Genomic DNA, 15,516 nt, shown 5'->3' on the forward strand with positions numbered 1-15,516 from the left:
TTTCCTTCCGTTCCCCCGGAAAGGATCCTGCTGGTGACCGGACCGCGCGGGCGGGAGGCCGGAAGTGGCGGGGCCGCCATGGCGGCGCCCGGAGCGCCCGGGCCGGGCCCGGTTCCCGCTCCCGCCACGGTGCTGATGGCAGCCCGGGCTGAGCTGGCCGCTCCCTGCCGCCTCCTGCCCGCCGCCGCCGGCGGGGCCGCGCTCCGCCTGCAGCTGAGCGTGCAACCGGGAGCCGACGGGCGGCGGCGCTTCCGCCTAGGCCTGCGGCCGGCGGAGGCGGGGGGCGGCGCGGTGAGGGGAAGGGGAGGGGGCGGGGGAGGGGCCCGGGGGCAGCCCCGGGGGTCGGGGAAGGGGCGGGGCCGATCCCGGGGAAATGGCAGAGTTTGGGGGCCGGGGGTGACGTCATGGGATTGTCCCAAAGGGATTGTCCCCCGTGATTGTCCCCTCCGTGATATTCCTCCAGGATTGTCCCCCCGGGATTTTCCCCCCAGGATTGTCCCCCTGGGATTGTTGCCCTGGGATTGTCCCCGGGATTTTCCCCCCGGGACTGTCACGGGATTGTCCCATCGGGGTGGGGCGGGGTTTGAGGGACCCCCGGAGGTTTAGGAAGGACAAGACCCCCCGGGACTGTCCTTTTTCCCCTCAGGGGACAGGAACAGAGACAAGGATAGGTCTGGGAGGCGCTCAGAGCATCCCAAGGGGGACCCGAGGGTGACCAGGCCCTCCCAGTGGGTCTGGGGGTGACCCAAGCCCGTGGTGACCTCATGGTGACCCTGCTCTTCTCCTGTCCCTGTCCCATCCCTGTGTCCCTCTCTCTGTGTTCCTGTCCCTTGTTCCTGTGTCCCTGTCCCATTCCTATCCCTGTCCCTGTGTCCCTGTGTCCATGTCCCCTGTCCATGTTCTCTGTCCCATCCCTGTCACTGTGTTCCTGTGTCCCCATCCCTGTCCCCTCCTGTCTTTGTGCCCATGTGTTCTTGTCCTGTCCCTGTCCTGTCTCTGTGTCCCTGTCCCATCCCTGTCCCCATCCCTGTTCCTCTGTCCCTGTCCCCTGTCCCTGTCCCCTGCTGTCCCTGTCCCCAGCAGCCAGTGGCCGAGTTTGACCTGCGGGACATTTCCTACCACGTGTGTGGCCCTGCCAGCCACGAGCTGCAACTGCCACCCCAGGGGACAGGGGGGACAGCGGGGTCACCAGGACCCTCGGGGACAGAGGGGACAGTGGTGGCGCTGCGGTTCCCGGAGGAGCGTGAGGCCCAGCAGTGGTGGACGGTGCTGAGCAGCTCCCTCAGGGAGGCACGGAGAGGTGGGGACACTTGGGGACATGGCTGGGGACAGGGGGACACAGGGACAGGGCTGGGGACATGGGTCACAGGGCTGTGTACACGGAGACAGGGACACAGGGCTGGCATCACAGCCAGGGTGACCCCCCAAGGCCCTGAGGTGTCCCCTGCTCCTGACCCCGTGTCCCCTGGGTGTGGCTGTCACCGGGGTGTCCCCGAGCTGCCCTGTCCCCCAGGGAATGTCGTGGGCGGGGACAGCGGTGACATCAGTGACAGCCCCGCCCCCGCCGTGCTCCCACAGCCCCCGAGGGTGACACGGGGACGTCGCTGGTGCCACCACCTCCCGAGGACACGGAGCAGGACCCTGAGGAGGCGCAGGTGCTGGAGCTGGCCCAGACAGGTATCCCAGGATTTGGGAATTTCGGGAATTTGGGGAATTCCGCAGGCTGGGACATCTCCCCAGGGCCACTCCTGGCAGTGTCCCCAAGTGTCACCTCGGCAGGGATGGGAGGGGACAGCTCTTCCCCTACTGTCACCTCCCGTCCCCGCTGTCCCCTGTGTCCTTGGGCTGAGCCATTCTCGCCCTGGTGCCACCCGCACAGTGTCCCCAGTGTCCCCATTCCCACCCCAGGGATCCCTGGATGCCATCCCCGTGTCCCCTGGGTGCCATGCCCATGTCCCTGGGTGTCCCCTTGGTGTCCCTGGGTGCATCCCAGTGTCCCCATGTCCCCAGAGGAGCTGGCCCTGCAGCAGGCCGAGGCGGTGGCCTTTGGGGACAAGGTGGTGGCAGCACAGAGCGCAGTGTCCTCTGAGTATCCCCTGGGTGTCCCTGGGCATCCTTGAGTGCCATCCCCGTGTCCCTGTGTGTCCCTGGGTGTCCCAAATGTCCCCATGTCCCCAGAGGAGCTGGCCTTGCAGCTGGCCGAGGCGGTGGCCTTTGGGGACGAGGTGATGGCAGCGCAGAGCGCGGTGGCGCTGGCCCGGCGACACGCGGAGCTGAGCGTCAGCCTGAGGGACAAGGACAGGCAAGGGACAGAGATCAGGTGGGGACTGTCTGGCCTTCTCCTTACCTTCATCATCCTCCTTCTCCACCTCTTCATTATTATCATCCTCTGCCCCTGTCTTCCTCCTCCTCCTCCCCCTCTGCCCTTGCTTTGCTTGGCCTCATCTTCACTCTCATCCTCGTCCTCATCCTCATTCTCTGCCTTCTTTGTCCTCATTCTCATCCTTGGCCTCATACTCTGCCTTCCTCATCCTCATTCTTTGCCTTCTTCATCCTCCTTCCTCTTTGTCCTCCTCTTCCTCCCCAGCCCACTCCCTCCTCCTCCTCTTTCTCTTTCTGCGTTTTCCTTCTCCTTCCTTCCTTTCTTCTTTTTCTTCTTTTTCTTCTTTTTCTTCTTTTTCTTCTTTTTCTTCTTTTTCTTCTTTTTCTTCTTTTTTCTACCTTTTCTTCTTTTTCTTCCTCCTCTTCCTCCTTTCCCTACTCCTCCTGCTCCCTCCCCTCCATTCCAAGATCCCAGTGTTATCCTGGTGTTCCTCTGAATTCCCAGCATGCCATACCCCATATCCCATATTCTAGATCCTCTCTCCGGATATTATCCCAGTATTTCCCATCCTTCCCAGCATGCTATATCCCAAATCCCACACCCAATCCCAAATCCCAGTCCCACATTTCCCATATCTCATTCCCAGCCTGTGGGTGGTGGTGGAGGACACGGCGTCCTCGGCCACCATCACCCTGCAGGTGCAGCCTCACACCCCAGTCCCAAACCCCAGTTCCATATCTCCCCCATAATTCCCAGCATGCCGTATCCCAAACCCCAAATCCCAATTCCAGTCCCCCATCCCAAATTCCCAGTCCCATGTTTCCCAATTCCATATCCCATATCCCAATTCCAGTCTTGTATCCCCTTGTTCCCAGCATGCCTATCCCATATCCCACACACCAAATCCCAAACCTCAAATCCCAATCTCAAACCCTTATCCCAGTCCCATATCCCAATCCCGTATCCCAAACCCCAGTGTCTCAAACCCCTATCCCAGTCCCATATCCCAATCCCATATCCCAAACCCCAGTGTCTCAAACCCAAATCCCAAACCCCAATGCCATGTCATTCCCACCATGGCAGTGGGGGTGGAGAATTGCACCCCAATCCCAAATTCCAATCCCAGATCCCAAACCCCAATCCCACATTTCCCATATTTCGTTCCCAGCCTGTCGGTGGTTGTGGAGGACACGTCATCCTCGGCCACCATCACCCTGCGGGTGCAGCCCCAAAGCCCAATCCCAAATTCCAATCCCAATCTCAAACCCAAATTCCAAATCTGTCTCCCATCATTCCCAGCATGCCATATCCCATATCTCATATCCCACACACCAAATCTCAATCCCATATCCCAAACCCCAGTCCCAAATCCCAGTTGCAGTGTCCCAATCCCAGTATCTCCCATCATTCCCAATGTGCCATATTCCTAATCCCAAATCCCAGTATCTTCCATCATTCACAGCATGCCATATCCTATATCCCATATCCCAAATCCCAATTCCCAATCCCCAATCCCACATTTCCCATCAATCATTCCCAGCATGGCAGTGGTTGTGGAGGACCACACCCCAATTTCCCCAAACCCCTAACCCCAATCCCAAACTCCAATCCCCAAATTCCCAAACCCCAAATCCCCAATCCCATATTTCTCCCCACATTTCCCAGCCTGTCAGTGGTGGTGGAGCACGCGGCGTCTTCAGCCATCACCATCCTGGGGGTGCAGCCCCAAATCCCACACCCCAATCCCAAATTCCCAATCCCATATTTTGTTCCCAGCCTGTCGGTGGTGGTAGAGGACGCAGCGTCCTCGGCCGCCATCACCCTGCGGGTGCAGCCCCACATCACCATCGGAACACTCAAGGAACAGGTACAGGGTCACACAGGGACATTGGGGTCAGCCAGGGTCATTTGGGGATCATCTGGGGTTACTGGAGTTACCTGGGGGCAGTGGGATCACTTGGGGTCACCTGGGGTCATCAGTGATCACTGGGGTCATTTGGGGGTTACTGGGGTCACCTGGAGGAGTGGGGTCACCTGGGGTCGTCGGGGGTCACTGGGGTCATTTGGGGGTCACCAGGGTCACTGCAATCATTTGGGGTCATCTGGCATCATTCAGGGTCAGTGGGGTGATCTTGAGGTCATCTGGGGTCATTTGGGATCAGTGGGGTCATCTGGGGTCACCTGAATCCCTCCCAGTCCCTTCCAGTCCCCTCCCAATCCCCTCCCAGCCCCACTCAGTTGCTCCCAGTCACCCCCAGTCCCTCCCAGTCCTGTCCCACTCTCTCCCAGTCCCTCCTAGTCTGTCCCCTGCATGCCCCCTGTCTCCAGGCTGTCCCCAGTCCCCACCAATCCCCTCCCAGTCCTTTCCAGTCCCCTCTCAGTCCCTCCCAGTCTCTCCCCAATCCCCTCCCAGTCTCCCCAGTCCATCCCTGGGCTGTCCCCAGGCTGTCCCCAGGCACATGGGATGTCCCCAGTCCCTCCCAATCGCCCCTAATCCCTCCTAGTTTCTCCTAGTCCCTCCCAGTCTCTCCCCAGTCTCTCCCTGGGCTGTCCCTAGGATGTCCCCAATCCCCTCCCAGTCCCTCCCCAGGATGTCCCCAGGCAGATGGGATGTCCCCAGGCAGATGGGATGTCCCCAGTCCCCTCCCCGTCCATCCCAATCCCCTCCCAGTCCCTCGGAGTGCCCGTGTCCCCAGGTGTTCCGTGAGCTGGGGTTCCCGGCGCTGGCGCAGCGCTGGATCATCGGGCAGAGCCTGTGTCGGGACGGGCGGAGCCTGAGCTCGTACGGGATCCGCGGGGACGGGGACACGGCCTTCCTCTTCCTGCTCACGGCCACGGCCGCGGGGCTGGGCCGGCAGCAGCAGGCTCAGAGCCTGCTCCGGGCTGCGGGGCTGGGGGACGCCTCACCTGCCACAGGTACGGGCTGCTGGGCCTTCCTCATCATCATCATTATCATCATCCCGATCCATCCTTATCCTGCTGCTGCTTCATCACCCCACTCCTGCTCCTTCCTCGTTATCCTGCTGCTGTTCCTGCTCCTTCCTCATCCTCATCCTGCTCTCTCACCATCCTGCTCTTTCTGCTCCTGCTGCTGTTCTTGCTCCTTCCTCCTTATCCTCATCATCCTCCTGCTGCTGCTCCTTTCTTATCATCCTCATCATGTTCTTTCATCCTTCTGTTTGTGCTCCTTCCTCATCATCCTCATCCTGCTCCTGCTCCCTCTTCCTCATCTTCATCCTCATCCTACTCCTTCCCCAGCCTCCTGTTCCTGCTCCTTCGTTATCATTCTCATCCTGCTCCTTCCCCATCCTGCTCCTTCCTCTTCCTCCTGGCAGTGAAGGCTGCAGGGCTGGGGGACACTTCAGCTGGGAACAGGTACGGGCTGCTGAGCCTTCCTCTGCATCCTCATCCTGCTGCTTTCTCATCCTCCCGCTGCTTCCTCATCCTCCTCATGCTGGTGCTGCTGCTCCTTCCTCATCTTCCTCATCCTGTTCCTGCTCCTGCTCCTTCCTCATCGTCCTCCTCCTCTTGCTCCTCATCTTGCTGCTCGTGCTCCTCCTTCCTCATCTTCCTCCTGCTCCTGTTCCTTCCTCATTCTCCTGCTCCTGCTTCTCCTTCCTCATCCTGCTCCTGTTCTTTCCTCTCCATCTTCTTCCTTCCCCTTCCTTCGTCTTCCTCCTTCTCCTGCTCCCTCTGTGCCCGATCCCGGCCGATCCCAGTCCCGTGTCCGGCTAATCCCAGTCCCATGTCCGGCTGATCCCAGTGGATCCCAGTGGATCCCAGTGCCCTGTTGTGTCCCCAGGCCGTGTCCCGGAGCCGCTGGACCTCGGGGAACTCGGCGATCACCTGGAGTCGCTGCAGCTCTGGGACAGCGCCGGGGCCCCGCCCATGGCCCCCGAGCCCCGCCCACCCTCGCCTGACCAGGTACGAGGGAGTCCTGACCCAAACCCTGATCCTGATCCCTATCCCTGATCCCTGATTCTGATCCCAAACACTGATCCTAACCCGTGATCCCAATCCCCATCCCCAAGCCCCGTCCGCCCTCACCTGAGCGGGTATGAGGGGTCTTGATCCTGGTCCCAAATCCTGATCCCGTCCCATTGATCCCATCAATCCCATTGATCCCATAGATGATCCCATTCCTGTTTTAGGGCTGGCTATGCCCCCAGTGCACATTCTTGAACAAGCCCACCCACCTGGGCTGTGAGATGTGCCCCGTTCCCATACATCCCATACAGATCCCATTGATCCCACAGATGATTCCATTGATCCCAATGACCCCATAGATGATCCCAATGACCCCACAGACCCTATTATCTGTTTTAGGGCTGGCCGTGTCCCCGGTGCACGTTCCTGAACAAGCCCACCCGCCCGGGCTGTGAGATGTGCAGCTCTCCCCGGCCCGAGGGGTATCGGGTCCCCGGGGGGCACCGCCCCGACCCCGCTGAGCAACGGCGGCTGCAGAGGGAGCAGGACGGGACCCGGCAGTGCCAGCAGGTATGGAGTTAATGGGGTCTGTGGGGTCAATGAGGTTAATGAGATTAACAGGACCCAACAGTGCCAGCAGGTACAGGGTTAATGGGATCGAGGGATTTATGGGGTTAATGGGATTGGGGGATTTACGGGATCATTGGGATCTATGGGACCTGCCAGTGCCAGCAGGTACCAGGTTAACAGGGTCTGTGGGGTTAATGGGATTGGGGGATTTATGGGATCTGTGGGACCCTCCAATGCCAGCAGGTATCAGGTTAATGGGATCTATGGGATTAATGGGGTCATGGGGACCCACCAGTGCCAGCAGGTATAGAGTTAATGGGGTTAGTGGGATTTGGGGATTTATGGGATCTATAGGACCTACCAGTGCCAGCAGGTACAGGGTTAATGGGAGCAGGGGATTTATGGGATCTATGGAGTCATTGGGACCATTAGGACCCAGCAGTGCCAGCAGGTACTGGGTTAATGGGGTCAATGGGACCCACCAGTGCCAGCGGGTATGGAGTCAATGGGGTTAATGGGATTAGTGGGACCTGCCAGTTCCAGCAGGTACAGAGTTAATGGGGTCAGTGGGGTCAATGGGATCTGCCAGCATGAGCAGGTACAGGGTTAATGGGATAAGAGGATCTATCAGATCAATGGGATCTCTAAGACCTGCCAGTGCCAGCAGGTACAGGATCACAGTGGTAATGGGGTCTGGGGATCCTGCAGTTCTGGGATCAGGGATTGGGATCCAGCAGTACCTGAGATGGGATCTGGCAGTTCTGGGGTCAGGGATCCGCCTTTCCATCCGTCTTCTGCCCCACTCCAGGAGCTGTTGGGTTGTTCCTGATCCCATTTCCAGAACCCATTCCCATTGTCAGGACCCATCCCCATTCTCGGGATCCATCCTTGTTGCCATTCCCATTCTCAGGATCCATTCTCGCACCTGGCATCCCTCCCTGTCCCCGTTCCCATTCTTATTCCCAGGATCTGATCCTGTTCCCATGATCCATTCCCGTTCCCACTCCCAGAATCTATCTCCATTCCTGTTCCCATTCTCAGGATCCATTCCTATTCCTGGGATCCATCCTTGCTTCTGTTCCTGGGATTCATTCCCATTTCCAGTCTCCCATTCCCATTCTCAGGATCCATCCCCATTCTCGGGATCCATCCCTTTCCCATTTCCATTCCTGGGATCCATCCCTGTTCTCGGGATCCATCCCTGTTTCTATTCCCATTCCTAGGATCTATCCCCATTCCTATTCCCATTCCCGGGATCCATCTCTGTTCCCAGCCCCCCATGAGGGGGTCCCCGGGGTCTGGGGGTCCCGGCGGGCACTGACGTATCCCTTTCCCCTCTCTCCCATCGGGATCCGCAGGGTCAGGGCGATGGCGGATCCAGCGGGGCCCTGCAGGGATTCCTCCGCCTCTCCTCCGAGTTCGGCTGAGCCGGGATCCTCCCCAGAACCCCCCGGGACACCCCACATCCTCCCGGGACCCCTCTGGGACCCCCAGAGCTCCTGGGATCACCCCCAATCCCCCTGGAGCTTCTGGGACACCCCCCCGGACCCCCCCAGATCCCCCTGGACTCCTGGGATCCCCTCAAGACCACCTCAGGGAGCCCCTCCAGACCTGTGGGTTCATGGGACCCCCCCCCAGACTTGTGGGACCCTCCCTGTGCCCACCCTGCACCCTTGGGACCCCCTGAGACCCCCACAGGACCCTTCTGGGATCCCTGGGACCCCCCCCCATGCCCAGCCCTGAGTGGGTTCTAGAATGTTCTGCCGGGGGGGGGGCTCAGGGTGGATGTGCCACTCACTTGGGGGGCTCAGGGGGTCTAGGGGGCCTCTGAGGTTTTGGGGGGGGTCTCTGATTTGGGGGTCTCAGGGTTGGGATCTCTGAGGTTTGAAGTCTCAGCTTTGGGGGTCCCGTGCTCCAGGGTTAGGGTTGGGGTCAGGCTTGGGGTCTCTGAGGTTTGGGGATCCCAGGTTTGGGGTCTCTCAGGGTTGATGTCTCTCAGGTTTGGGGGTCTCAGGGTTAGGGTGTCAGGGTTGGGGTCTCATGTTTGGGGGGACCATGCTCAGGAGGTCTCTCAGGTTTGGGGCCCGTGTTCAAAGCATCCTCAATCCTCACCCAGCCCTGTGGGAATGTGGGGAGGTGTGGGAGGGTCTCTGCTCAGCAGTGACCCCGAATTTGGGGGGTCCCCAAATTGTGTCACCCCATTAAAGCCTCATCTCACCCCCGGCTCCGGTGGCTCTGTCTGTGGGGAGGGGCTGGGGGGGCACTGGGGGGGTTGGGGTTGGATCTGAGGGGGATTGGGTGGGCTTGGGGACGAGGCTGGGGAGATTTGGGGGCACTGGGGGGCACAGAGGGGCTGGGGGGTTGGGGGCCACAGGGGAGGCACAGAAGGGCTGGGGGAATTGGGGGATTGGGGGGCATTGAGGGGGTTCTGCAGGGATTGGGGGGCACTGGGTGGGTTTGGGGGCGGGGCTGGGGGCATCTGGGGGCCACTGTTGGGGGGGGTCCCATCCCCGCCCGGACCCTGGGGGTTCTGTGGGGCTGGAGCCCCCCCCAGGTGTCCCCAGAATGTCCCTGTGAGCCCCCCGAGGAGTTGGGGACACTCCAGGACACGGCTCAGGGCTGGGACAGTGCCCCCTGCCTTTCCTCATCCTCATGATCATCCTCCCCTCCCCATTTCCTTTTGTCCCCTTTTCCCTTCCCACCTTTTTAATTTGTTTTTCTCCTTTTTCTCATTGCTTTCCTTTCCCCCTTCTTCTTTTCCCCTTTGCCTTTTCCTCTTTTCCTTTCCCCCATTTCGTTTTCCCCTTTTCTTTTTTCCTTCTTTCATTTTCCCTTTCTCCTTTTCCATTTTTCCCTTTTCTGTTCCCACTCCCCTCCTTTTCCCCTTTCCCCTCCTTCCCCTTTTCCTCTTCCCCCTTCAGATGTCCCTGACTGGAACTGACGGGGGCCATTCCCAGTCCTGATTGGGGCCATTCCCATTCCTGTTCCCATCCCTTTCCCATTTTTCCCATTCCCCCAGGTGTTGGAAATGCAGTGGAACTTTCAGCAGCTACTCCCATTTTTCCTGCTTTCCCATTATTTCCCCATTATTTTTCTTGTTATTTTACTTGTTATTTTTCCCATGATTTCCCCATGATTTTCCCCATTATTCTCCTCAATTTTTTCCCCTTTTTTTCCCCCATTATTATTCCTGTTTCCCCATTGTTTTTCCCCATTTCCCCAGGCTCTGGAGGTGGAGCAGCAGTGGAACTTCCAGCAGCTGCTCCTATTCATTTCAACTTTATTTTCTCCATTATTTTCTCCATTATTTCCACATTGTTTTTCTCATTTCCCCCCATTATTTTTCCCAATATTTTTTTCATGTTTTTTTCCCGTTTTTCCCCATTATTTTTCTCGGATTTTTTCTCATTTTCCCCATTACTTTCCCATTACTTTGGCATTATATTCCCCATTATTTCCCTATTATATTCCCCATTATTTTTCTCCTTATTTTTCCTATTATTTCCCACATTATTTTTCTCTGTTGTTTTTTGGTTTTTTTTCCGTTTTCCCATTGTTTTTCCCCATTATTTTTCATGGATTTTTTTTCTGTTTTCCCCATTATTTTTTCCCCATTATTCCCCAGGCCCTAGAGGCAGAACATCAGTGGACTTTCCAGCAGCTGGTCCCATTATTTCCCCATTATTTTCCCCCCTATCTCCCCATTATTTCCCCAATTCTTTTCCTATTTTCTCCATTATTTTTCCCCATAATTTTCCCCGTTTCCCCTCATTATTTTTCTAGGGTTTTTTTCTATTTCCGCATTGTTTTCCCCCATTGTTTCCCCATGATTTCCCCATTGTTTCCCCATTATTTTGCCGTTTATTTTTCCTGTTTTCCCCATTATTTTTGCCATTATTTTTATAGATATTTTTCCCATTTTCTCCGTTATTTTCTCCATTATTTCCCCATTATTTTTCTCAGGTTTTATCCTGTTTTCCCCAATATGTTCCACATTCTTTTCCCTGTTTTTCCCTGTTTTTTTTCACATTATTTCTCCATAATTTCCCCATTACTTTCCCCATCATTTCTCCATCATTCCCCCATTGTTTCCCCATTATTTTTCTCATTTTTTCCCATTTTCCTCATGATTTCCCCATTGTTTTTCCTCTTTTCCCCATTATTTTCCCATTATTTTCTTTCTTATTTTTCTCATTATTTTTCCTGTTATTTTTCCCATTTTCCCCATTATTTTCCCTCTTATTTTCCCCATTATTTTTTCCATTTTTCCCGTTTTACACATTGTTTTCCCTATTTCTCCAGGCCCTGGAGGCAGAGCATTAGCAGAATTTCCAGCAGCTGCTCCCATTATTTCTCCCATTATTTTCCCCATTGTTTTCCCATTATTTTCCCCATTCTCCCCCTATTTTCTCCATTATTTCTTCATTATTTTCCCCATTATTTCTCCATTATTTTCCCTAATATTTTCCCCATTATTTCGTCAGTATTTCCCCAATTCTTTTCCTATTTTCTCCATTATTTGCCCCATTATTTCCCTATGATTTCCCCATTGGTTCCCCATTATTTCCCCATGATTTCCCTATTGTTTTCCCCATTTTTCTTCTTATTTTTCCTGTTATTTTTCTTGTTATTTTTCCCATTTTCCCCATGATTTCCCAGGCCCTGGAGGCCTGGGAGCAGCAGCGGAATTTCCAGCAGCTGCTACCTTATTTCCCCCATTATTTCCCTCTTATTTTGCCATTATTTTCCCATTATTTTCCCACTTTTTTCTCGATTATTTCCCTATTATATTCCCCATTTTTTCCCCATTATTTTTCCATTATTTCCCTATTATTTTCCCCTTTTTCCCCCCGATTTTCCCCATTATTTTCCCATTGTTTTTCTCGGTTTTTCCCCCATGATTTCCCCATTATTCTCTCTGTTTCCCAGGCCCTGGAGGCGGAGCGTCAGCAGAATTTCCAGCAGCTGCTGCGGGCGGAGCAGGCGGAGTTGGTGCCCAACCCGGAGCCGCTGGAATGCGGGATCTGCCTGCAGGGCGTGCCCGCGGGCCGGGGCGTGCTTCTGCGGGACTGTCTGCACAGCTTCTGCCGGTGAGGGACAGCGGGGACAGCGCTGGGGATACCCCTGGGACCGCTGAGACGGCCCTGGGGACACCCCTGGGGACACCCCTGGGACCGCTGAGACGGCCCTGGGGACACCCCTGGGGACACCCCTGGGACCGCTGAGACGGCCCTGGGGACACCCCTGGGGACACACCTGGGACCACTGGGGACCCCCCGCTTTGTAGTGACCCAGAACTGAGACCTCCCCTCAGTTGCTGTGACCAGTCCCAGCAGCCCCAAAGAGACCTCCCTGGGCCCCTCATCATCCCAATGACCCCCTGAGACCGCCCCCCCGCACCTCTGTCCTGTCCCCTTTTTCCTTTTGGTGACCCTGTCGTGACCCCACAGTGACTTCTGACCCCTGTGTGACCCTAGGGAGTGCCTGCGGCAGGTGATCGAGCACAGTGAGGAGCCGGCCGTGCCCTGTCCCTACCGGGATGTCACCTATGCCTGTGACAGCCACCTGCAGGAGAGGGAGATCCGGGCGGTGGGTCTGGCTGGGGGCATGGAGGGCGTCCTGGGAAGGGTTTGGGGGGGGTGGGGGGGGGGGTGGGTTAGGGATCACTGAGAGGGATCCTGGGGAGGTTTGGGGGGCACTGTTGGGGGGGTCCCATCCCCACCTGGACCCTGAGGGTTCTCGGGGGATGGAGCCCCCCCAGGTGTCCCCAGAATGTCCCTGTGAGCCCCTCGGGGAGTTGGGGACACTCCAGGACACAGCTCAGGGCTGGGACAGTGCCCCGTGCCCTTCCTCATCCTCATCAACATCCTCTTCTCCTTTTCCCTGCCATCCCCGGGGGGGACAGAGGGGACAGGGCTGTCCCCAGGGCTGGGGGGCGCTCATTTGGGGGTCCCAACGCCCCCTCCCCAATGCCCCCAGTGATGTCCCCATTGTCCCCAGCTGCTGTCCCCTGAGGAGCACGCGCGGTTCCTGGCCCGGGGGCTGGCCCTGGCCGAACGCCGCAGCCGGAACAGTTTCCACTGCCGGGGCCGGGACTGCCCGGGCTGGTGCTTCACCGAGGACACCGTGAACCAGTTCCCATGCCCGGTCTGCGGGGCCCTCAACTGCCTCGTCTGCAAGGTGCGCTCCGGGGGCCAAGGGGGGCTAAGGGACAGCCCGGGGACACCCCTGAGACTACCGGGACAGCCCTGGGAGCTCCCCCGGGACATCCTGTGGGACCACAGGACAGCCCTGGGACACCCCCAGGACACTTCAGGGACCTCTGGGACACTGCCTGAGACCACTGGTACCACCCTGGGACCCCCAGGACACCCCTGGGACCCTCCTGGGACCCCCCTCCACTACCAGGATCAACCCTGGGACCCCCTTCTGGGATCACTAGGACACCCCTGGGACCCTCCTGGGACCCCCCTCCACTACCAGGATCAACCCTGGGACCCCCTCATTCACCCCCCCACCAGGACCCCCCCCAGCATCCCTGGGTTCACATGGGACCCTTCCCCCTTTTGTAGTGACCCAGCCCCAGGACCCCCCCTAATTGCTGTGACTAGTCCCAGCAGCCCCAAAGTGACCTCCCTGGCCCCCATCCTCCCAGTGACCCCCGTGAACGCCCCACATCATCCCAATGACCACACTGAGCCCCCCAAACACTCCTGATGACCACCCAAAGTCCCCACACACCATCCCAGTGACCACTGGTGGGTCTCAGGGGGTTCCCAGGGGGTCCTGGGGGTGGTTCTAGGTCAGTTCTAGGTCAATTCTGAGGGGTCCCCAGGGGGATTCTGGCAATTCCTGGGTAGTTCCAGGGAGGTCCTGGGGGATTCCTGGGGGGTTCCCGGGAGTCCCAGAGTGTTTCTGGGGGTTTCCTGGGTGGTTCTAGGGATTGCCGGGGGAATTCCTGGGGTGGGGCCCAGTGATTTTGGGGATTTCCGGGGGTCCTGGGGGGTTCCTGGGTGTTCCCAGGAGGTTCCTGGGAGGTCCCAGGTCAGTTCCAGGGGTTCCCCGGGGTTCCTGGCTGGTTCCAGGGACTCCAGGGGTTCAGGGGGGTTCCCAGAGCCCTCGGGGGTGTCCCGGTGCTGGCCCCAGCACTGTCCCTGCTGTCTCCAGGCCATCCACGAGGGCCAGGACTGTCGGCAGTACCAGGACGAGCTGCAGCTGCGGGCACTGCACGACGCAGCCGCACGGCAAACGCGGGACATGCTGCAGGTCTGGGGGCTTTTCGGGGGGTCCCGGGGGGTCCTGGGAGGTCCCCGCGGCCCTGACCCCATCTCGGATGTCCCCCCTAGACCCTGGTGCAGCAGGGGGAGGCCATGCACTGCCCCACGTGCCGCATCGTGGTGCAGAAGAAGGACGGGTGTGACTGGATCCGCTGCACCATGTGCCACACTGAGATCTGCTGGGTCACCAAGGGGCCCCGATGGGGACCGGCGGTGAGGAGGGGGCCAGGGAGGGTCCTGGGGGTATCCCAGAGTGAGTTGGGGGATTCTGGGGACTCTGGGATCTGGGGGAATTGGGTGCACCGTGTGCCACACAGAGATCTGCTGGGTCACCAAGGGGCCACGATGGGGCCGGGGGCGGTCCCTGGGGTGTCACGGGGGGTTTGGGGTGAGGGACGGTCCTGGGGGGGGGTCCTAAGATGAGAAGTGGTCACTAAGGGCTGGGCTGGGGTCTCAGGGGACTCAGGGGGACTCAGGACCCCTGGGTGAGCAAGGAGGGGCAGAGGGACCCCCTGGTGAGGGGGGGGACACCGAGTGACCCGAGTGACACAGAGTGACCCCAGGGTGACACCAAGTGACCCCAGGGTGAGGGGGGAGGACACTGAGTGACCCCAGGGTGACAGAGTGACCCCAGGCCGGGTCCCCTCCTGAGCCCTGTCCGGTCTCCTGCAGGGTCCTGGGGACACCAGTGGTGGTTGTCGCTGCAACGTCAACGGCCAGAGGTGCCACCCCCAGTGTCAGAACTGCCACTGACCCCCCTCGGCCACCCCTGGGACACCGAGGGACTGGGGACACCCCCGAGGACACCGAGGGACAGGGGACACCCTGGAGACACCCCCGGGGACACCGAGGGACTGAGGACACCCCTGGGAAGACCCCGAGGTCACCAAGGGAGTGACGGAGCCAGGAGGGGCCACAGGGACAAAGAGAGGACAGAGGGACAGAATGGACACACAGACTCAGGGATGGAGCCAAGGATGGACACACGGACAGGATGGACTCAGGGCCGGCCTCGGAGCCGGGGGGGCTCTAGGACCCGCAGGCGACACAGCCCGAGGGGCCAATAAAGCCACCAAGTGTCACAGGCTGGGACAGCCACCGGTGTGGGTACAGGGACATCGGGACATCCCTGGTGTGCAGATAGGCACATCCTCGGTGTGGGGACAGGACACGGGGACAGGGACATGGGGTCATCATCGGGATGGAGATAGGGACATGGGGACAGTCCCTGAGTGGGGACAGTGATGGCATTCACATCCCAGGATGGGGATGATGAAAGGGACGGGGTTCAGCCCTCAGGATGGGGTCAGGGGTCACTCCACAGCCAGCAGGGGCCATGGTGGGGACGGCACCAGCATGGCCTGACCCACATCATGGGCACAGCCCCATGTCTAGCCCCACACCTGGTCCCACAGCATG

The 15,516-nt window shown here is 58.6% G+C and overlaps 1 protein-coding gene across 1 annotated transcript; it reads left to right on the top strand.

Moving 5' to 3' along the window:
* The first annotated feature begins 341 nt into the window (after positions 1-341).
* SHARPIN (SHANK associated RH domain interactor) lies at positions 342-15,309 on the top strand. The gene is made up of 13 exons (XM_083865794.1): positions 342-1,300; positions 1,579-1,677; positions 2,179-2,320; positions 4,100-4,190; positions 5,020-5,239; positions 6,126-6,247; positions 6,650-6,820; positions 11,750-11,910; positions 12,298-12,409; positions 12,821-13,000; positions 13,988-14,086; positions 14,167-14,310; positions 14,770-15,309. Exons 1-13 carry the CDS (start codon positions 967-969, stop codon positions 14,848-14,850), a joined length of 1,956 nt encoding a protein of 651 aa, XP_083721920.1. The 5' UTR covers positions 342-966; the 3' UTR covers positions 14,851-15,309.
* Positions 15,310-15,516: the final 207 nt, after the last annotated feature.

The sequence above is a fragment of the Zosterops lateralis genome (genome assembly GCF_965231275.1).
Source record: "Zosterops lateralis genome assembly, chromosome: 1".
NCBI lineage: Eukaryota > Metazoa > Chordata > Aves > Passeriformes > Zosteropidae > Zosterops > Zosterops lateralis.